The sequence below is a fragment of the Lycorma delicatula genome, chromosome 11 (assembly GCF_047948215.1).
Source record: "Lycorma delicatula isolate Av1 chromosome 11, ASM4794821v1, whole genome shotgun sequence".
NCBI lineage: Eukaryota > Metazoa > Arthropoda > Insecta > Hemiptera > Fulgoridae > Lycorma > Lycorma delicatula.
The window spans coordinates 56,624,617-56,648,582 of record NC_134465.1 but is presented as its reverse complement, the minus strand read 5'-3'; the positions used below and the strand labels follow the sequence as shown (position 1 = coordinate 56,648,582).

The following is a 23,966-nucleotide window of genomic DNA, read 5'->3' as shown; positions in this document are numbered from 1 at the left end:
ATTTAAATTAGGGTGATAAAGTGGCAACTGTAGAACTATGTGACCATAATTTTCTAAAATGTCATCTACTAGAAATTTCTTTTGATTTTCTTTGTGTAATTTTATAACATATAATTCAGCCTTTGTCATAGCAGGAGAAAAGTTAATTCGTTGTTTGGCTAACCTATTTTATCATATAGATTTTAAAGAGTTAGAATTTTGCTGCTTCTGTAGCAGAACGTTGTGATAGGGTGTGTTATCTAGTACAATGACCAACTGAGGTGGCACGTTGGCAATACACTGCTCTCATCTCAATGATTACAATAATTTTATGTACTTCTCTGAATCCATCGATTTTATGATAATCTTCTTTTATCTCCTCTTATTTGATTCACATAAGTAAAGCATTGTTAATGAATCCTTTATTATAGCCTGCATGAACAATCATTAATAGTGAGACCTTGGGTACTGGTGTTTTCAGTCCCTCATGAAGGTTTGTTGTGTTTACCCATGATTTTGGTGTCGCATGACTACTTTGAATGTAGGTTTCATTTCTCAAATGTAGGTTTCGAATATAGTTTTCCTGCTTCGCAGAACAGGGAAATTTGTCATAAATTTCATTTTTTGTATTTTAACATCATGCTATTCTACCAGTTTTTTCTGATTGTCTTTTGTTTTTTTCCATCTAAATTCCATTTTACGTAATATTTTCACAGTAGGAATGCATTTTTCAGTTACATAAAATTTATTTATTAAACACCACAAAGCATCTGTGTCAAACAAATCTAAATTGCACATATTACTGGTGAAATTTACAAGTTTTCTTTACACGGGTGGGTTCTCAGTTTCATTTGATTTCCCTTCTGCTATAATTCTTTGCATTGTTTGTTTTGATACTTTTGTTGCTTGAACAACCGTATTCAGCACTTAAGTTTTCCTCACTATTCTGGTTCCGGCCTGACTAATTTCCCTCGCCTGGTATAAACTACTGTACCTTTTCCTCCTAAGTTGGACATTTTAAAAGAAAATAACTGGGTACTTACGTATTAACGCCACCGCAGCTACAGCTTTATTTAAAAACAAAGTAGTCGGACAAAGTAGTAATCGGATTTCGGTGGAAAATGGGCCGATATAGAGTTTAACATAGATTCAAAACAGTCTATTTATTTTATTCATATAATTTAACCAAACTTAACCTACGCTCGCTAACCTTGACTAATTAACACTGTAATTTTTTGAGTATTTATTTAATAAATTCAGTAATTATTTCAATTATTTATTATTTAAATAACAATAATTACTGAATTTATTAAATAAATACTCAAAAAATTACGGTGTTAATTAGTCAAGATTAGCAAGCGTAGTTTAAGTTTGGTTAAATTATATTTATAAAATAAATAAATATAAATAACCATTTATTAAAATTAATAAAGATACTGTCATTTGGATAATATCATTTCATTAGTTATTAGTGACAGGGTTGAATAAACAGATGAGCAATTAAGAGGGACTGTGCATTAATTTTTGTAAGTGGTTGTCATCTCTAAACCATTTTTTTCATAATTGTGTGTTGGAAAAGGTAGAGAGATTAAATGATTGCCTTTCTGTGCCTGCTGTTGACAGATTGACGCTAGCTACCACAACTTGCAGTTCTGATTAGGAACACTAATTAACATGTCTTGGTCTGTTCATACAAGTTTCTTGTGGATGCTTTTACTTTTCCAGCTATAGCTGCAGTGGAAAAGTATATAAATTGGTAAAAAAAAATCTAAAAAATTGGTCTTTTTTTAAATTTTGTGCCTTAAGAAGAAATGTTTAAAAATTAACAAAATATAGATTATTGTAAATATTCTGTGAAAAAAGTATTTATTCCAATGCCCTCGGTCCAAAAAAATCAATTTTTGTTAGATGGATATTTGAGCGTACATATGTATGTTGGCTTATATTTTGTCTTATAACTCTAGACCACATGAACCGATTTCCTTCAAATTTTTGTAAATAGGTACTACCTTAAGGGTGAAAGAATGTATTCAATTTTTGCAAAATGGGAAAAGGGAATGAGGGAGTTTTGGCCAAAATAAAATTTCAAATTTTTTCTGGGTCACTTAAGCAAAATATTTTTCTTACAAAATTTGAAATTTTTTTAAGATAACAAATTACCGAAAAAAAAGAAGATATTTTGTTCACCCTCTCCCCAAAAAATTACAATATATTTTTACTTTTTTTTATCTTTATTGCTTCAGAAAATATGTTAATGGGAGTTTTATATTTTCCACACCGATCGGTCTTCAAACCACTATAAAATCTTTTTTGCGTATATCACTCCATTGTCTGTGATAATAAAAAATTATTTTTTTCAAAATTAAAAACATCTATTTTAAATTTAAATCTATCTTGCAAGTGCCCATTTGATTTAAAATGTAAAAATCTTATTTTTTTCATAGCTGTTACTATTTACTATTTCTTGAAAAAAAAAATTACTCAAAAATTGTCACCCCCTTCCTAGAAAATTAAAACTGTATATTTACAATTATGGCTGTATCTTTGTATTTTTAAAGGAATTAAAATGTTTGTTTTTTTTAAATTTATTATCACCCCTTAAGGATTATTTTCCTAAAAATTAATTTTACCCAGATGTTTCCTTTTGAGTATGAGAGTTCCCAAAATGAAGAAAAAATTGTTTTGCAATTTCAAATTTTTAATCCTCAAAACATGTTTTCTTAAACACTAAATTCATTAAAATAACTTTAATATAATTCCCTTGATGAGATAGCTCCCAAATTTTAAAAAAATCTAAAAATAGTTTTTAAATTTCAATTTTATTAACTATTATAAACATTGAAAAAAGTCCTTGATGTATGAACCCCCAAATTTTCAAAAAGTCGAAAATATGTTTCTCAGTTATATTGTAATATATATTGATATTAAAAATTTTGATTATTGCTTTATTTTGTTGAGGATTTTGGCTTCAAAAATTAAAATTGAAATATAATTTGTAATTTTATATATAATAAAAAAGCTTCTAAACAATAGCGTTAAAGTTTATTACCATATATAATATATATATATTTAATATATCAGTGACGAAATAACAGATGCTGGCCAATGTAACATTTTTGGTTGATATTTTACGACAAATTTATATGTTTTAAACTGAAATTGTAATTTTGGTTGTTGGTTTTCAATAAACAGGGATTATTTTATCATAAAGATATAAATAGAGCTAAAAATGATTAATTTGCATTTATCTGGCTGGCATTGCCAGGATGTTTACTATACAGTTGGTCTCTATGGTAATATCAGATTGAAGGTGGAAGGTATTATTTGTAGGACTGAATATCTTCTGGATTGTGGTAGGTTTAGAATGCTGATATGGCAATAGTATATTTGGCTCGGTCAAAAAGGTGACAGGAAACACTTCATTTCTTATTTAAGCTTCACAAGGTTTGTTTATTATACCTGTGAATGATTATGACAATTTTAGTAGTATAAGAAACTTAAGTAAGGCTGTCTACAACCATTGTAGTTAGGACAATTTTTAAGGATAGTGGTAATTTACGGCACAATCCCCAAAGATAACAGTAATATAATTATTTTTCAAACTTTGCATTTTTATAAATTATATAGGAGTAGGAGTAGTTCTTGACCTGCATCGCAAATGCGAGACATAATTGAAATTTATATACAACCCTCTTTCAAAATTACATGGAAATTTTATTTTAAGAAATACTTTTTTCAGTGTAATGCCTACTCCTCTTTTAGTTGATTTGTTCTTTTACTAATATCATTGTGAAAGTAAGTCCACTGAAGAAGTAACTGCATCATTAGTTCTGAAATATTCTCCTGGAAGTAAGTTTTCCTTTATTTTTGTAAGAAAGTCTATAATAATTTTAACATTTCAAAAGGTTTTTATTATGTTGTTGATCAACAGCAAGTGTGAAGAAAATATTTTTCTTAGAATAGCTCAAAATGTTTTGTGATATCTTAGGATGGCAAACCTTAATGTAGAATTGAATGTATAACAATTTTTATATCTGTTAATAGTCAAACCAAATTCATTTGGAACTTTGTTTTTCATTTGGTAAAAATAGAATTACATGATAAAAGTAAATATAATTTTTAATTTTTTAACGTTGGTGCTCTAGATGATATGTGACCTTCAATTTGCTGTTATGTGTTAGCAAACTTTATCTATTTATCTTATCATTATTATATAATATTCCAATACTTTTTATTTAATTTTTTCGTGTAGTAATTTAGTGTGCTTATTTAATTGTTTATTTAGTATAAAATTTTTTGCTGTTAATCATTTTCATTGATTATTGATAAAATTAAACCTGTTTTTGTTTACACAATTTCTCCTTTTTTCATTTATTCTTCATAGAATAAATTACTTGCTATTGTGGTGTTAATATTTGTTTAACAAAAGTGAAATGTAACAATTACATTTTTATGAAATTTATTATTTAGTTTTTCATATTTATTTGTGATAAAATTTAATTACAGATATTTATATATGCGATGGAATTCTGGCTATCTGGAACCTTTTTACAGGGAATTGGGTTTACTGAAGTATATAGTAGATATTTTAATATCTAATACAGTAGAAAATATATACTTTTATTTCATTTCATTAAGTAGATGTATTTTATTATTTTATTCATTGGACAAAATGTGATAATTGTCAAAAAATATCAAATATAGCAAACAATTTGCTCAAAAATTACATGAAAATGGTTCTTCCAGAAGATGCTTTTTATCTAATTATGCAATTCTTTCTTCATTTAAGTTTTCGGTGGCACTATTGTTGGTGTTGTTTACCTTATGAAGCTTAAGAAACCCTATTTATATGAAGTTGAATTGACTTAATGTACACAACTTTCATAAAATATGACTTGTACATTTTGTTAGTTCATTTAATTTGTTTTCCTTTTTTTAAATTTTTCATTGTTCATGTGTCTTAACATTTTGGTTTTTACATGCTACATAAAAAATTGAAGTATTTGTTAATGTTTATTATGACTATAATAAATTTAAGAAGTTCATCCTGTTTTTGTTTTCTTTGTATATGTTTTAGCATCTGTAGGTGAATGCATGTCCAGTCTATTTAATGAAGTATTTAATATAATTAAATTATTTTCTGTATATTTTATATACTTTAAGATTATACATATGATTCAACATGATCCACCCAAGTACAGAAAATAAAATAAAATGACACTCACCTTATTTTTTTCATATGATTTCTACAAAAGTACTTTCACGGTAACCCGCACCTTCAGTTGTAAATATTTATTGTAAAATACATTGTTTACAATTACATACTAAACATAAAAATTAAAATGAAATGTTAAAAAAATTAAAATTACATCTAAAAATATATGACATCAATTAAATATAAAATGTAGTAAAATAAAAACACTACTTATGGCTGACCATAATAGTATGGCCAGCCAATACTATAGTACTTATTACTACATTGAGAAATATTCTGTTTGATCTTTCATATTTTGATTGTAATTAAAAAAGTGATGCAGTGACCTTTTCTTGGAAGGTGCGGGCAATTTTATGTACTGGCAACTGATATATAATAGAATTGATTTATGTCAGAGTGTTGTACAGTAGATGTACGATAAGAGATTGGAATTTTGAAGTTTTACTGATTTTGTTTTGAATTTTATGTATTTTATTGTCATGTGTTATCAATTCCACAAGTATATTAAGATAAAGCACGTGTTAAAATTCTTACAAATGCAATTTATTTATTATAGAATAATTTGCTACATACAAAATAAGTAAATTATATATTGCAGATACAATTCTGATTTTACTTTAGTTAATAAAAATGAATACAAAATTAACAAGTGACTGTAACAGTGAAATAACAATTATAAAATCAATAATAAACTTTATACACAGATTATTTATTTTTACTATTTACAAAAGGAAACTAACTTACATTTTTATCAATTAATAATATCTCCTCTGTTTACAACAAACTCATGGACCAATTTCTCATAATTAACCATAGAAAAGGACACTTTCACAAAACAGAATATGCTTGTGATGCACTCTTCACTTGTACACTTCTCTGTTATTACACTGCTCTCACATTTATTGCACACTTTTCCCATTCACTAACCCTCATCAGTATTTATACATGTAGATGGTCAAGGTTTTGACTTGTTATAACAGCACCCAATCCATCCTTTTGTTTACATAAGTGTTTCTATTATTCTAGAAGTTGTTTCAGTTTTCTAAATTCTTTTCTATTGTTTCTTTCTGTTGCTGTTTCTGATCTATTTGTTGATTTACATTTTTTATTTTCTCTCTTATTCTCGCAATTTCTATTGCATTACAGTATATCCTTAAAACCTACATTTTTGTGTTATGTAAAAATAAGTCCATCATAAGAGGTGCGTGTATTTTAAAATTATCTTTTCTGAGTGGTGAAGAGATGAAGAAAGCAGTCATTTTTGTTGTATTCGTATTCTGTTGTAAAATGTAAGTTTGGGTGTAATTTTTTGATGAAAGTAACATAATATATTGTCATATGTTTCTGTGCATCAGAGCTATTATGTCATTAACTGTAATATTTTACTTTTGTGTTTCTTAGCTATACATTATGTGAGGGTTTTTAAGTCGTGCTACTGTCAGGAGATTAATAATGGGGTAAATTTATTTGTAGGCTTGTTTAAGTACTGTATTTTTTCTTGGATGGGGAATCATTTTTTTTTTTGTAATGAATTGTAAGAATAAATCAGTTGGTTAAGTTATTTAATTTATTGTTCAAGTTTAGTGTTTAAGTAATTTATTTAGTGTTCAAGTTATTTTTCTAGTGTTGACTGTGACAAGATTCTGTCTAGATTGTATGCAGAAGGAGGGGGCTCAGTAAAGCTTTTGATGGTAGGCTTAAATAGTGGGTGGGTTTTGTATGAATTTTGAGTTGTTTTTAATGTAGACTATACACTTTGAGGAAAAATATTTTTTACTATTAATTATGTATTTTTTTGTTATTTACTCATATTTAATTATTAACAAATTATTAAATTTATTATTTATTTCAATTATTACTAATTAAATATTTTTTTGTTAATTTTGGTATAAGATTGGATTTAACTTAATTTTTATGGTGTTTGTTAATATATTTTTGATTTTTTTTAATGTTATTGGCCAGTGTATTGTTTTTATTATTACTGAATTTCCATAGCCAACATTTTTACAGGCTAGGTGATTTGATTACTTTTTATTTTTGTAAACTGGTTATTTTTAACTCGTTAAGTTAGTGAAATTGTCTTTATTGTATATTTAATTTGACTTCCAGTTTATATTTAAAATTAAATTTTTTAAGCGCATACCAAATCAAAGTTATTTTGTTGCAATTGTTACAGCTGACTTCAGTGTGACAATTGTTGCTGTTTTCAGCATCCTGACATCAGCCAGAATGAGACATTTTAGCATTAATATAACTAGGACATTTTTACGATAATGAAAAAGTAAAAAACGTTTTTTGCCTTCATCTTTTTAATTTAGGGTCATGTGGAATACAAGAACTAACATTGTATAAGCTCCCTAAGCAATGTTGAATTATGCAAAGAATTATTGTCTAGAATAAAATTTTGATATATGAGACCCAACCTCCTCTTCCCTCAAAATTAAATGGCATAAAATGACTCATATTCAGAAGAGACTGTAAAAAAATTCATAAAAAAAATTGATTAATCCAATTTGAAGATAGCTGACAGTTGATAAAAAAAAACAAGAAAATTAGGCTATTCCCCCCTCCCAATACTGGTTGAAATTACTCAAATATATAACCAAAATTATATTCTAATGTAGAGGACTCATCTGATGAGTACAAAAATAACAAAAAGAAAGTATTTTTTGGCCTTTTTAAGCCTCTGTTTTTGGAGGTTTAAAAAGGCCAGGCACCATCAAAAAGTATCTTATCTACCTAAGTGACATTAAATTATTTGAAAGTGTTTACCTAACGTTTCAGTAAAATTTTGATGAACAGGAATTTTGAACCTGTATCTTCCTCAGCTTTTGATTGAATTTGATCAAAATTAAATAGCCCATCAAACTCAGTAAATGCCCTATACAAAGAAATCATTATCTAATTTCATCCAAATCGGTCTACCCAGTCTGAAGATATCAAGAAAAGCATAGGCCAACATACATATTACATACTTGCTTCCAGAATTTTTGTGTTAGAAGGGATCATGAAAAGTCTAGATCTGAAAAAGCTATGACGTGCAAATGACCCTTTTTCCCCCTTATACAGTACACTGTATAAATATATGCTACAATTATATACCCAGGAAAGTAAAAAAAATATTTCTCTCTTATAATATAGTTGTAAAGATTTTCACAAAGGAAACATTGTTAAATTATGTTACTGTTTAAATAAAGAAGTTTTAATTAATAAGCTCAAATTGATATGTTTTTTCCTGCTTCTTTTATGCTTTTCTCTTGAATTAGTCAGGCTGTGTACATTTTTTAATTGATGTATGTTTTTTATCTGTATTCAATTTAATGTTTTTTTATTTATTTTTTCTTCTTATAGGTCTGGAAATAAAGTTATGATTTTTTATAAATCATTAACTTTATTAATTGTGTATGGCAAAAGAATACCTGCATCATCTGCTCACTTTTCAGCCTTTAGTCAAGCAGTTGGCAATAACTCTGCAAGCAGATCTGTACAACATATTTCTGTTCATGATTTTAAAAAGTCTCCACCAAACAATTACTTTTTAACTCAAAGGAAAATGAGTAAAGCTTCTACAAATTCAGGTACAATTGCAGTGTGCCAGTTAACTGCCACAAATAATAAAAGTGAGAATTTTAACATATGTAAAAATCTAATTGAATCGGCCACTGATGCAGGAGCAAAGGTACTATTGTGTTGTTGTTTTATTTTGTTTATATGGCTAAAATTAATTCCACTCTTTATCTTAAGGTAGGCCTACTAGCAAAAAGGATTTTTTACAACTACATTTTTCCCATTATTTAAGTTAATTTGAATATTATGATAAATCACCCTGGCTGACATGTGTCTATAACTCATTTTCCAAATGAAATTTATTAGCAACAAACATGAGCATTCATTTACACCTGTACCTTGCTATACAGCTGCTCTTTATATGGCATTTCGCTATAACAGCTTTTTTTAATTATGGTACTTTTTTGATTTACAGCCCACAATATTTCTTTATACGGCCAATAGTGACCTTCTGTATAGTTTCAGCTTCTCCCTTTGGGCGGCACTGTTACATTTTGCCTTTGTCACCATTTTACAGTGTCGTCACTTTAGTGTAGTTCATGTCTATTCGTGTTTGTTTTCAGGTTGGGTTTTGTTTCAGTTTGTATTAATTGGTGAATTGTAAACATATTTGGTATGTATGTATTAGAAAGACTATTTTCGTTAAATATATAATTAATTCAGTAATTCTTTGAGATGTGGAGATTGAGTATCTTTCCAAAAATTCAACAGCTCTGATCCAGCCAATGGATCAGGGTGCAATAGTCACTTTTAAGGCTTATTATTTACATAGAACTTTTCATAAACTTATTCATGAAACTGATGGTGAATTTTTGTTAAAACAGTTTTGGAAAAAATACAGCATCAGAGATGCCATAGACAACATTAGCAAATCATGAAAGGAATTAAAATCAACCACAATGAACCATATTTGGAGAATACATAAAAACTAATGAGCCTAAAGTTAATTCTATTTCTGAAATTCTACAAAACATATTAAACTTAGTAAACAATCTTGGTTTTGAGGATTTGGAAGAAGGTGATTGATTGATTTTCTAGATGCTGACGGAGAACTTTCAAACAAGGAACTGCTCCAGTTAGAAACAGAACGAGCACTTGAGGAGCCAGAGCCTGCTATATGCCAACAGCTAACAGAAAAACTTGTCAAATGTGCTTTCTTATTTAAGCAGGGAATGAAGATCCAATGAAGAACGCAGCATTAAAGTGTCTTGAGGAGTAAACTCAGCCATTACCTGTTACAAAACGCTGCAAAAAGAAGCAGAAAGCAAGACGAAGCAGACAATGCTGGACTAATATTTTAAACTGGGTCAATCCACAACAGTGGAAAGTGATAGTGGCAGCATATTATAGCTTAGCCATTCTATAGCTTAGATTCTTCATGTTAATGTTTGTCATCTGATTAAAACAGTTTTTAAACATTTTACATTCTGTTTTTTCATTATATGTGTAAATATGTGCATATGATTTCTTTTGCTTTTTAATTTATATCTTTATTTTTTGAATTTCTGTTTATTATTACATTGTTTTGTATTTTTATTTTTATTTAAGCATTTTTAAAGGAAATAAGAAGAATAAAATGCTTTATGAATTAAAAATTATATTATTTTATAAAAAATTGGAACATATCCATTTAAATTTGTATGGATTTGTATCAAAATAATTGATTCGTTATATGGCGTTTCACTTTATGGCCAACTTTTCTGGTATGTTTCTAGGCTGTAAAGCGAGGTATAGGTGTACTGATATTGATGTAAATAAAGTGCATTATAGAGTAAAGAAACATCCAATTTCCAATTATAACTTATGTAAAGTAATTAAATGTTTATTTAAACTAATGCAGTAGTAATATTTAATTCAAGAAATTAAATTTGCATCTGATTATCAATGTGTATAATGTTATCGTATTTTTACATGTACAATGTGAATGTGCATTTCTTTGTACATTGTATACACACAATATAATTTGAAATAAGCTTTCAAAGGTTGAGAACATTTGTCTGTAAAATAAAGTACTAGTGGGGAAAAGTGGATGTGCTGAACTTACTTTATATTTGGCCCACATTTTGTCTCCACTATGAGAGTTGTCTCCTCTAATGTACCTTGTCTAGTGACTTCTGATTTTGTTGCTATGACTGGTAAATGCTTTGATTTTGTTTTTTCTCCAATTCTGGGATCCCATTTATCACCTTGGTTCCTTTTTCTGCAGCTAGCTTTTAACCTGCAGTTAGCCGCTTGACTTTTAAATAACACATTTTACCAAATAGCTTCTTCTCAGCTATTTTCTGCAGCTTCAGGATAAGATCCACATCTTTCTATGCAAAGCTTCTCTTAATCAGAAAGGTTTCAAGTTTCCTTAAAAGGAATCTAAAACAAAGCTGAAACATTTGTTGTGCTACAATTTCTGCTGTAGTTATTGAAACCTTGAGATTGCTGGATAATTTTTAATTGTAGCATAATTTTGTCAGAAATTCTTCCACAGCTGTCATATAACAAGGAATGAATTGAGACATAGTTTTTGATATGCTCAAATTGTTTAAACTTTGCCTGATATCTCATGGCCTGATGAACCCTTGTCGTTTTATAATATCTTTTATGACTATCAGTACTGTTCAGTTCATTAAGCTGCAGTTCATAATGTCCACACTTTTAAAACCCACCACTGCAATAAACACATGCTATTTAACATATTTCAAATGTAGATTAACTAAGCCAATCTATGCTGTTTAACATAGTTTGTTCATCATAGTTTGGGATAGAAAAGGTCAATCTTTAAATCTTTATTATGAAATAATTCCAAAATGTAATATTGTACTAAAAATTGATAATGTTTAAGTAATAAATACATAAGAAATTTGGAATATTATTATTCCAAAAAATTGGAATTATTTGGAATAATATTTAGTAATTGTTTTAAATCTTTATATCTTGTTAATTGCGCACATAATTGTTATTTATTGAGTTTACTATTATTACCAATTTCTTTTCATGATAAGTGGCTGGATAAGTGTTCATAACTTATGTTATAACTACTGATAAAATTTAATTTGGAATTTAAAAGCCAAATCACAAATGTGTATATTTAATCATATTTTAATATTTTTATTACAAGTGTTCAGCATCTTATAGTAAAAATTAAAAAAAATTATAAATGAGTTAAAGTGGTGTTGTGTTTATTTTTTAGGTAGTTTTTCTACCTGAAGCTTGTGATTATGTGGCAGAAAACAGAGCAGAAGCGATCGAGTTATCTGAACCCCTCACTGGTGATTTAGTTACTAATTACAGGGAATTAGCCAAACAATTGGAAGTATGGTTATCATTAGGTGGTATTCATGAAAGGGTGAGTAAGTCTATTATATACATATGTATAATATATATATGCCTATAATAATCTGCAGTTTTGGAACACTACCATTGCAAAAGATTGAAAAAAAACTGACACATTTTTCCACATTATTGATAAAAGTTTTCAATTTATTTACAATAGTTGTCTCATTATTTAAGGATGTATGTAGTATGCATTCATAATCTACTCCATATAGGATCATGGGCATCCTCCCCAATAACACTCTTCCACCCTTCGATGATTCCTATTTTCTGATTTTTCTTTCCATTTTGTAATGTTTATCTTTCTTGACATCATCTATCATTTTTCTTTCTTATTATGTTTTTGTCCATGATGGTCGCCAATAAATATTACTTAAAACCATAAGCTCTTTCACCAAAAGAGTTATAATAAATACTGGGATTTTAAGGTTTGCTTAAAAACTGTCAGTTGCTCTTGCAGAAATATCTGCAAGAGCAGATGCAGTTGTTTCTTAACTGTATTTAAAAACTAATAAAAAAGCATGTAAGATTCCATTGTGTCTGTTCATTTATCATAATGTAAAATTTTTTTGTATTTCATAGTGTTTCAGTGCATTAATAAGATTCACATGTTTAATGTATAATGTAAATCATCTTGTGTTATCAGTGTTGACAGGATGAATCTGAATACTAACATCTCAGTAACAGAAATACTTGGTGCTTAAAAACAAATTCAACTACAACAAAGTATCAAAAGAGTTCATTACAAAAATTGTTATTGTTAAAAAACAAATATTACACACAGGTTGGTGGGATTCTTACACGTTCTCTGTTTAGTTTCTTAAACAAACTCCATACACTTGCCATCAGCAAATATGATTGCAAATTAATATACTACAGTTGGCTCTCGATAAACAGACACATATCAGGTAGCCCTGGTGTCGGATTACTGGAATTACTAGCAGAAAATGTTATGTACGTTCATATACATTTATTAATGTGAATAACTGACATAATTTGATTAAGAAAATAACAATAGTATAACTAACTACTTATTTAACAGAAAAATACTGGACAATAGCCTTTTGATTTTTTGCTTTAATGGACAGTTTAAAATTATTTTCTTGCAAATATTTTAATATTAAACTATTGCCAGCTGCCATTTTATTTTCTTCAGCCCACTTGATACTCATGTTAAAACACACTCAAAGCACTTTTGTGACTTACAGTATTAATTGATGGCAAAGGAGTCACATTTTTGCTTGAAGATAAGTTCACTAAGGGAACTAGGACTTTTCTTTCTTTCTTTTTTCTTGTTTAGCCTCCGGTAACTACCGTTTAGATAATTCTTCAGAGGATGAATGAGGATGATATGTATGAGTGTAAATGAATGAATTTTTTAAATTTTCATTGTTTTATTCAACTTTTCTTACACCTTTTTGTTCAGAATTGTATTCTCTATAAGTTTTGTTTACAATTTTTGTGTTTATTACCCATTTAACAAAGTTATTATATGTCAAACATAAAAAACAGTTTTTTTTTTACTCATGTTTGTTGGTATTCATCCTCAAATTTCTCAAAACCTACTGCTGATATGGTTCTGGAACATTCAATTTTCAGGTCAAAAATCATAAGAAACAATTAATTCTGCCCCTTAATTAGCATCCTAAAAATTTCAGTATGACTTCATTTCACTGAGGTTGTTGAAATCTAAGCAAAATCTTTCACTAGCCGTAACTCACAAAAAAAAAGATTTTAGGACATGTTTATGTGAACTTTTTCCATTATTTTCACAAGTAGAATAGTTATGAAAGTCCTGGGAGAACTTCATGATATACTCTGTATAAAAATTTCCAAAAGGTTTCTTTATATTTTTTAGGGTTGTGAAATGTATAGACATCACAAAACACTAGATATCAAAATTTGTAACTGATCTAAACATTTTACCTTACTTTATAGCTTATAGCTACTACAAGGAGCAATAAATTACTTTCTCACTGTGTAAAAACCATGAAAGCTAAAACCAATAAGCTAAAGAAACATATAAGATTACATATAATTCAAAATATATCATACTAATATACATGAATAAATATGTAGAGAAAATAACTCGCAAATTAAAAAATTCTAGATAAAATATGGCTTTCTGAACAACAAACAAATCATTACACACTGAACACAATCACCCTACATATATAATGCTTCTGAAATACATAAGAATAGTTGAAAAATGTACATAGTAGCATTTTCCAACTATCTCATAAATGCAAAGTATAAATCTAGAATTGACAATACATCCATAATCTATATATTCATAATAAAGTATCACATTTTTATACACTCAAAAATTATGGAATTATGCATACTTAAACAATATTATTAATGAACAGATTAATTCAGATTTAACATACTTTTTGACTGCATTCTATATTTGTCTTGACTTGTTTTTCTCTCACATTTTCTGTCAGTTGCAATTGTTATAGAATCAAGTATGCCTGCTATCACACATCTAAAACAACATGCATTGACTGAATTTTTAACAGTTGAAATCATGAATGAAAGTGACATTAATTGTCATTTAAAAGCAGTTTATAATGATTAAACTGTTGATCAAAGCACTGTGAGAAGGTGGGCAATAAGATTTCTCCCACCTACTCATAGTGCTTATAAAAGGAGGTAGAAACACCTCCTTTTGGTGCTTCTACACCATATGCTAAAACACATAGACATGTGTGTCATGTTCAGCGTTCTACAGAGCCAATAATTCAGCAGACAAGATTAATGCTTGGCTACATATATTGTGTGCAACCACTGAGGCTCTTGAAATTTAAATTTAAATCTACTCCACATCATCAATACTTAGTAGATATGACGCTATGATTTTCACTTCTTTCAGAATTAAAGACTGATGTAATAGGTATTCATTTTATTATGATTGATGAGCTCAAAAACATAGTAAGATCATGGATCAAGGAAAAACTGCCAGCATTTCTCATTGACTGAATGAAAAAACTTGTTCACAACTGAGAAAAATATGTAGCTATAAATAATGACTATATGAAAAAATAATGTAAGTTTTTTTAGCAAATAAAATCATTTATCAGCTGGTAAACACTACTGCATATCCTGCCATCTACTTGATGGATTTAAGTTACAGGAATTTATGTAAAATGTTTTATATCATTTTAGTTTATTCAGTAATTTATATTGTTTTCTTTTTTGTTAGATAGATAGATGGTGGTAAAGTTCAAAATACACATGTCATCATTGACAGCAATGGGGACCTAGTATCTGTCTATAGAAAATTGCATTTGTTTGATGTCGATATACCAGAGAGAAATATCAGATTAAAAGAATCTGATTATGTAAAAGAAGGAAAAGAGATTGTTAAACCAGTGTCTTCACCCGTTGGAGAAATTGGTTTGGGAATCGTATCCTTTTTGCCTTTTAATTTTTTTTTTAAGCTTTTGAAAAAAATTCATACTGTTTATTAGAAGTATTGATTTAATGAATAAGATTTTATGTACAATATTACAATAATAATTATTTTTATTGAACTTATCAGGCAAATTAATAAAATATTAAAAAACTACCATAACTTATACTTGCTTCATTTTATAATTGACTGGATTGTAAAGTAATTTTTTAACTATTTGTGTGAATATTTATCTAATGAACTTAATTAGGTGGTTTCGATAAACAAACTCTATATACATAACTTCATGAATTCATTCATGAGTTATCAAAGAATATCATTGTTCATTCAGTCAAAACTTTCAAAATCTATAAACCGTTTAAGATTGTTTTCTGTTTACTTTTAATTTTTTTTCCAGACATTATTGTAGCAAGAATATCATTAACTAAAATCAGTTTGTGGTGTTGTTTTTAAGCTTATTGATAATGATTTTAACTATCTGCCATTTCTTTTTGTATTAATTAGGTACCTCATGTCACTAGTATGATTAAAAATTGAATCTTTTGATTACTATAAAATTTTTAAAAAAGTATTATCATTTGTACCTTTGAAGTTAAAGTTAAAGGGTTAGTTGAATTTACCCAAAACTTAGTACTTTAATGTGAAATATATATACAAGTAAGATGTATCATTTTCAGTACGTAATGACTAAGTGTCTTATTTTCAAAACAATAACGCCACAATTATAATGAAATACAATAACAGCTGTAGTAGTGTTAGGAAATTGGTAATAAAGGCATGCAAGTTGTGGAAATCATTTTACTGTTATTGTTTTCATGGGCTGGCCGGGGACTTTGTGACTGGAATTCATGCCACAAGACTTGTACAGTCTTGTACAAAAAGAAACAAAAAGGAATGGCCTGTTATATTAAAGGCTCTTTTTTTTCCTATATGATTTATAGTAATTTACAGAGACATAAATGTATAATGATTTTAATGTGTGCAACATATGACTAGACTAAAACAAATAAAGTAGAAAACTAAAACAAACAAATAAATGTAATAAGTATTACAGTTTTGTAATTTTTTTTTTTTAAATTTGTAATATATATAATATTCAGAGCAGATTTTTACTCATACAAATTTTGTGTAGAATAAAGAATTATTACTGTAAAATTTAATCATTGGAAATTATTTAATGGAAGTTGAAACCTTGGAAAGTTTGATTACCATTACAAATTCATGCAATGATTCTGTTGCTAGAAGCTTGTGCTATGGTTGCCTAATGTGAATATTGCTAGTGTATTTTAATGTAACAATAAATTCTTTAGTAGAATGGAAAATATATTCATAGAATGTCATTATTTTCCTTAGTTTATTTATGAACAGTGTTACGATGTGCGGTTCCCTGAAATGAGTGCAGTTCTAAGAAATATCGGTGCTCAGATTCTTACATATCCATCAGCATTCACATTCGCTACTGGTGCCTTGCACTGGGAAGTGTTATTGAGAAGTCGTGCTATTGAAAATCAATGTTATGTTGTGGCTGCAGCACAAACTGGTTCCCATAACCATAAAAGAACATCTTGGGGTCATGCTATGGTTAGTAGAATCATTTTTGTCTATTATAAGTTTATTTAATGTAATTTTTTTAATTATCGTATATGTAGCTGTTAGGAACAGATTTCCTAATAGAAGTAGGCCATGGCCTAGAACAATACAGTTTTAGAGACAACAAGTTTTTAAAAAATTAAAACCTGTTTTATGCTTGTATTTTTGTTATTCTTTAAATCTTATGTTAAATTTAAAAGAAAAATCTTTAAAAAATATCTCTCAATATAATTAAATATTTTAGAAGAAATTCAAAAAACTTTAAAGACTCTTTTGAATGTCTTTACATCAAATGCACATGAGCACAAATAAGTATGCACTAGCATTTTTTGGTGCTTTTAGTAAGTGTACAGCTGTGAAATCACTTGTTATACTCAAAACCGTGGCACAAGTGATAGCGTCTCGGCCTTTCATTTGGAGATCTTGGGTTCGCATACCAGTTGGGCATGGCATTTTTCATATGCTACAAAATTCCATATCCCACTCACAAGCTTCAAGCTGATGTAGCGATATCATCAAGCAAAAAAAAAAAATCAGGAGAAAATTTAGTTTATATTACGTCAGAATTGTATTATGTCAAAGTTGCAATTGTGGAACTTATTCTGCCTTAAACATTTCTTTTCTCCACATGTACTTATTGTATACTAAATGTTTACTTTTCCTACTTTATGTAACTTAGTACCAAAATGTGCTGCAACATGTATATACATTTTAAAGAATTTTTTTAGCCCATCAGTTAGCTAAAAACGCTAATTATAAAGACAATATTTAGAAAATAAACACATCTTTGTAATTTAAAATAAAGCCTTAATCTTTCTTAATAGAAATTTTTTTTTGTTAAAATCCATTTTAAGACAACTTCATTTGGAATTGTGGCTTAGTTTGTATCTGTCAAAACATCAGAGAATTCAGATTTTAATTGTATAAAATACACAAGGTTAAATGGGTTGAGGATTTATATGGTAAGTGTCTTAAGTTCTAACCATATTTTGATTATTCTCCTGATTCTGATGCTTACAACCCAAAAGGTGTGCAAAAAGTGCTGAGCAATAAAAATTGAGGTTATAATAGTAATATTTAATAAATTTATCCATCTTACTTTTTAAAAGAGTTCTTACAGAAATATTTTAATTAATTGATAAAATATTTTCACTGTTGTTTTATTTTGATTCTGTTAACTGAAATTTTAAAGCCTTTATTTTTTTCAGGTAGTAGATCCTTTGGGAACTATAATAGCACAATGTACTGAAGGCACTGGATTTGCTTTGTCAAATATTGATCTTAAGGCCTTAGAAAATGCACGTAAAACAATGCCAGTAATTACACATAAAAGGAATGATGTTTATCCAGAAATGTTACCAATCTTTAAAATCGATGAAGTAGAAAATAGTCTAGCAAAAATGGATGTTGAAAGTAATTCTTCTAAAACTAGTTATCAATTCGGGCAAGTTTTGATTTCACAAGCTTGTATATTTTACCAAACTAATTTTACTATGGCATTTGTTAATAAACGATGTGTTGTGCCAGGACGTATCCTTTTGTAAATGGTTTAGCATTTAAAATTCTATTGTAAATTTTATATTTTAGTTAACAGAGTGTAATTCTACTCTTTTTATTTATGACAGTAGACTTAACCACTGTTAATAGCGCAGAACAAGATTTCTACTAGTGTAATTCACATAACTAGAGCAGTTTATTTATCTTACTAAAAAAATTAGTATATAAGGGATGTAAGTATTACCATGAACAAATATTCAGAAAAATATTTTAAATGATTTTTTTTTAAAAGTAGATGTAGTTTGTTAGAAAGAAACAGATTATCTTCTGCCTCGCTCCCACTAATATGGTTTTTTCCTGGAATCTTTATAATGAGAACAGCTTCTTAAACTTATGAGTTCCAAATATATTACTTTCTTATTATTTATTTACTTAATTAAACATTATTTTTATTTAATGCTATTTTAAAAATTGTTGGTTTTGGGCAAGTCAGTACTATTTACTCTGATTTTCTGAAACCTGAAAATTCCTTCCTTAATTAATTCTCTCTTCTTTCTCTATCCTTTGGATTGTTTGTTAATACTATGAAATTGTGGCAATTACCCCTCTTTGGCATCATTTGTTATCTAGTTGGGCAGCTGCTTTTTTAATTGAGGTGGTAACTGTAAGTGTTTTTTCCCAGTTGTAGTCCTTTTTTATTTTTGAAATTTCCGTTTACATACTTTCTCCATACATTTAATAATCCCTTTCTCCTTAAACATGTTTTTTTTTATATGGGTTTGACTTCATGCTAGTTGACTTTGTTTAATCAATTATGCCACATTTACTGTGGCTGGATAAAAGCATTTAACTTTCAAGTCCTTCTGCATATGGTCTTGCATTGTTGATCTTGGAATGCCTAACTCTATAGAACATTGTGTGCTGATTTCATCAGTGATCATTGAATCAATGCCTCCACAGCAGTACACATCTTAACTCAAATGCTCTACCTCCCACTGCATGGCACTTTAAGAACACTTCCCGTTGCAGAAGCCTTCTTATCCCATGTCGGTAATGTTTGCTGTGATTATGACAATTTCCCAAAATGACCAAAGGAGTCATCATTCTTAATGTTCTCCAATGTTTTACCAGTGTGTGTACATTCGTGGACCCACACACAAGCTAACAAATTCTCTTTGATAGTTAATGCATTCATATCTGCCATCATTCCTCACTCGACTGTGACTAAGGTCATCCCACCGTGAATGAACACACCAGATGATCCCCACCACAGCTTATCCTTCACACCTTTTCCAGCAGCAATGAATGATAGTAGTGATAATTATAGTATATAGTGCTGGATTTATTAGAATGTGAAGGAACTTCTCACCACATAGTAGAAAATGTCCCAATGTAATTGCTCAATCAAGTAAATCATTCCTAATAATATAATTATTATATTCATTTCTATTGATATTAATTATTGTTATTTATTATGTTTTAAGTTTATATTTTTTACTAAATTAAAATTAAAATACAGATGTGTTGATAGCACCTTTAAGGCCAGCACTTAGGTTAAGGGATCTGATGCCTGATGAACTAGCAGATTTATTTTTAGTAGTGCAAAAAGTGGAAGAAGTGATGGAACATGTTCATGGTGCTAGATCTACTACTGTTGCTGTTCAGGATGGACCAGATGCTGGCAGAACTATTAATGTAATTAGCAATCATATTTATAATGTATAATTAAATCTTTCACTCCCACAACCGTGCTGTGTTTAAGCACTCAGAAATAGTCTACTTTACCTGTAAATGACGGCCAGCTATATTTGGAGCTGGTTCATTGGAATTTAATAAGTTTTTATTTTTAGTATTTCCACACTCTGGTGGAATTTATAGAAAACATATGGAACAAAGAATGTTTTTATTTGTTTGTCTATAGCACAGTTGTAATACTTTTAGACATTTCATTTCTTATTTTGTGGGATCGACTGCTTTTGTTTATTTGCATTTTTCATTATAATGAGTGTTCTTTTCTTTGTTTTTTTAAGTGTAATAATTTGTATTTGTTGATTTTTCAGTATTTCATGAATAAAATTTATTGAAATTAAATCATTATGAAATTTTAGAACCTTAAGAGTGTTGTGACATTTCTGAATTCATTTAAATTTATATTTTTTATATATTTACAATTTTCATGTAAAACTTTACAGATTATTGCATTTTTTTTAGTTATTTATTATCAGGGCATAGTTTTTTATTTCAAAAACCCTAGTATTGATACTTTCATGAAAATTTATTTGTAAACTCTTGACTTTTTATTTTTTCAAACACATTATAGTTGATAATGTGTGTTTTCATACATTTGAGAAAATGGTGTTTTTTTTTTTATTTTAACATAGTTATATCCAGTTTTAGATTCTAAAAGTATATATTACAAGATAAGAATTTTATTATTTACATAATATAAATCAAAACTATTCAAAAAGGTATTTTTTTAATAATGTACATAATTTTTTTTAAAAGTATATTTATAATCATCAAAATATTATTTTTAAAATGATTTAAATATAATTTTATTATTATTATTTTTATTTTAGCACTTCTCAAAATTTCAGGAAATCTCAGGATGAACCCTCTTCACAATTTGTTAATGATTTATTTTATTTTTTAAATTAATTGCATATAAATTTATTTATTTTAATTTTTTTTTAATTCTTCAGTAAAAGTATTTATTTTTATTGGAACGAGAATATTTCTCTGAAATTTTTTACATGTAAATGTCTGGCTGCACCTATGGATGATAACGAGATGAATTTTTTGTAGTGTTTGAAAAAATGTCATGCCTGGCTGGAAATCAAACTCAGAAACTCAAGATGAAAGATAGAATGCTACAGTCTATTACAACCATTTAAAAAAAAAAATTTGCTTTCTTATAAGATTTTTTACTAATATAAAGAAAAGAAGAAATTAAATCGTGGTTGCAAAACATTAATTTGCAGTATTAAAAGTTTTTATACATTTATATTTTATTTTTATAAGATATTTTTTTAAATCTTTATAATATAATTATTTTATGAAATGTTGTTTAGCTGACATATTGCATTTTAAAGTTTATTTTTGGGTATTTTTATTCTACTATTTGTTAATATAAAGTTGCCTGTTGTATTCTATATTATTTACTATGTAATGCCCAAGTACATATCAGATTGAATTAAAACGTTTACATCACAGCTGAAATTCAACTGCTTGGACAAAGACCTAGAAAATAGGGTGGCTAATGAAAATATTGAACATAATTTATTGTATTTGAACTAAAATCATTGTTTTTTAAGTAGAACTAGGGGAAAAATAAATTTACTGAATTTAAAGGAAATTTCCTCTTTAGATGATCCAATATGTTGTCAGTGAACCAAGGTAAGTATAATAATAGTCGAGAATAAAATATAAAGCTTAGTGATGATTAAGAATTTTAGATTATAGGATGTTATAGCCGTCACCTAGTTTATAAAGACCTAAAAATTTGTATGGAAATAAAAATACACTTTAAGAATATTAATGTAAACTCTTATGTGTATATAATACAAGTATACTAATTAATAATAACTTTATTTTAAATAAAACAATTTTCCTTATCATTCTGCAGTGTTTGAAAGGGATTAGAATTGATGAGAATAAAATAAAAATGAAAAATATCAAATTAATCTACAAACATTTCTAGAGATAGCAACATTTTGATGAAGATTGATTTTGTAGTTATTGAGATGTTTGGATTTGAAAAATTAAATAAATTGTGATTATAACATTTTTATATTGGTAAGGCCTAAATTGTACATAGAAACATACATGTTTATTGTGTTGTATGGATAAATGAATCTTGATCTTAAACTTCTTTTCCATTTCCAAAAGTGAAAATTTTAAAATATGATAAAACTAAAAATTTAACTGCGCATGGGCAAATAAATACACTAATAAATAACAACACCTCTGAGATAAAGCTGTGAAAATTGATTGTGATTTCTTTGGCAGTGAACTTTGTTGACAAATTTGTACATTCATGGCCTTCAGAAAAAATTAAGTAGATTGTTTGAGAAGATTGTCAATTCAGTCGCAAATGATAGTTGAAACTGTGAATAAAACATTATGTGTAAAATTTTCCTTAGGATCTAAACATGAAAACATTTTGTGCCAAGATAGGTTTCTCATACCAGAGAAAAAAGAATACTATGAGGAAATTTTTACTGATGTGCTGCAGCAACTTGATGCCAGCTTCCAACACTTTCAAGAAATTACCACATAATAAAATCTCGATCTTCCAATATGATCCTGAGGCAAAATTACAGTCAGTGCATTGAAAAATATTGTCATTACTAAGGATTAAAAAAAAAGCTCAACAAAAAAAGTCCAAATTCAAAACTATGCTAATGGCTTTTTGGAGCCATGCTAAGGGCATAATTTTGGAGAAAGATTCCAGAAGGTATAATAGGTAACCGCTATTATTATGAGGAAGTTTTGCAAAGCTGAGAGAAGAAAAAGAGAATAAAACTAACTGTGGAAAAATTGTTTCATTCTTTATTAGGATAATGCACCAGCTCATACAACACTTATTCAAGTGGTTTCTGGTCGACAACACATTACTGTATTTGAATAAACTCCAGATTTAGTATCATGTTTTTCGGTACATTAAAATACCTGACAGAAACTGATCTGCTCCATATCTTTGACTGTAGAAAACAATAATACAATAATACTCTGCATCACTGAATAAGTACAATTTGGACTATTTTGAAGGAAACTGTCATTAGAAGGGTAATACATATAAATTACATTTAAAACTAAAAATATTTGTTAGAGTTTACTTATGCCATCTAAGAAGTGTTTTGAAAAATCTTTACTAGTTTTTTAATTTTTATATATAAAAGATAAGTAAACTTAGTTTTGTTCACATGATTAATATTTCACTGAGTAGCTCTCTATAAAAGTATTGTTTCATTGTTTGTTGTTTTTAGCCATGTAATTTATTAAAATACTTTTTATTTTTTTAAATTACTTTATACATTACTTAACAACATGTGTATATTGTATAATAATTTTTTGGTTTTTCAGCATTTTCATGTACACATTCTTCCAAGAAAAAAAGGTGATTTTCTACAAAATGATCAGATTTATTACGAGCTTCAAGAGCATGATAAATCAGAGGATAAACCATGGCGAGATGAAGAAGATATGAACAGTGAAGCTGCTATGTTAAAAAAATATTTTGACAAAAATTTACTTTACAATCATACAGATAAATGTTAGTTTACATTCAGAGTTTTGTATAAAATTAAATAAAAATAATGATTTATAAAAGGGGTGATGATTTTAATAAGAATAATAAATCAGTTTATTTTTTTTACA

General features: G+C 28.0%; 2 protein-coding genes across 4 annotated transcripts in view; one reads left to right on the top strand and one right to left on the bottom strand.

Annotated features, from left to right (window-relative positions):
• Positions 1–5,585, bottom strand: part of LOC142332162 (uncharacterized) — a 25,675-nt gene extending 20,090 nt beyond the window's left edge. Inside the window, exon 1 of the mRNA XM_075378437.1 lies at positions 5,205–5,585. The gene's annotated coding sequence lies outside the window, so the exon portion shown is untranslated. The remainder of the gene's footprint in view (positions 1–5,204) is intronic.
• NitFhit (ntrilase and fragile histidine triad fusion protein NitFhit) overlaps positions 1–23,966 on the top strand; it is a 25,478-nt gene extending 1,512 nt beyond the window's left edge. For all 3 annotated transcript variants that reach the window (XM_075378435.1, XM_075378436.1, XM_075378434.1), the window contains exons 2-8: positions 8,546–8,873; positions 11,943–12,098; positions 15,295–15,495; positions 16,869–17,081; positions 18,299–18,620; positions 20,107–20,282; positions 23,673–23,966. In XM_075378435.1, coding sequence (XP_075234550.1) covers positions 8,562–8,873; positions 11,943–12,098; positions 15,295–15,495; positions 16,869–17,081; positions 18,299–18,620; positions 20,107–20,282; positions 23,673–23,867 — 1,575 coding nt within the window. In that variant the 5' untranslated portion in view covers positions 8,546–8,561 and the 3' untranslated portion in view covers positions 23,868–23,966. The remainder of the gene's footprint in view (positions 1–8,545; positions 8,874–11,942; positions 12,099–15,294; positions 15,496–16,868; positions 17,082–18,298; positions 18,621–20,106; positions 20,283–23,672) is intronic.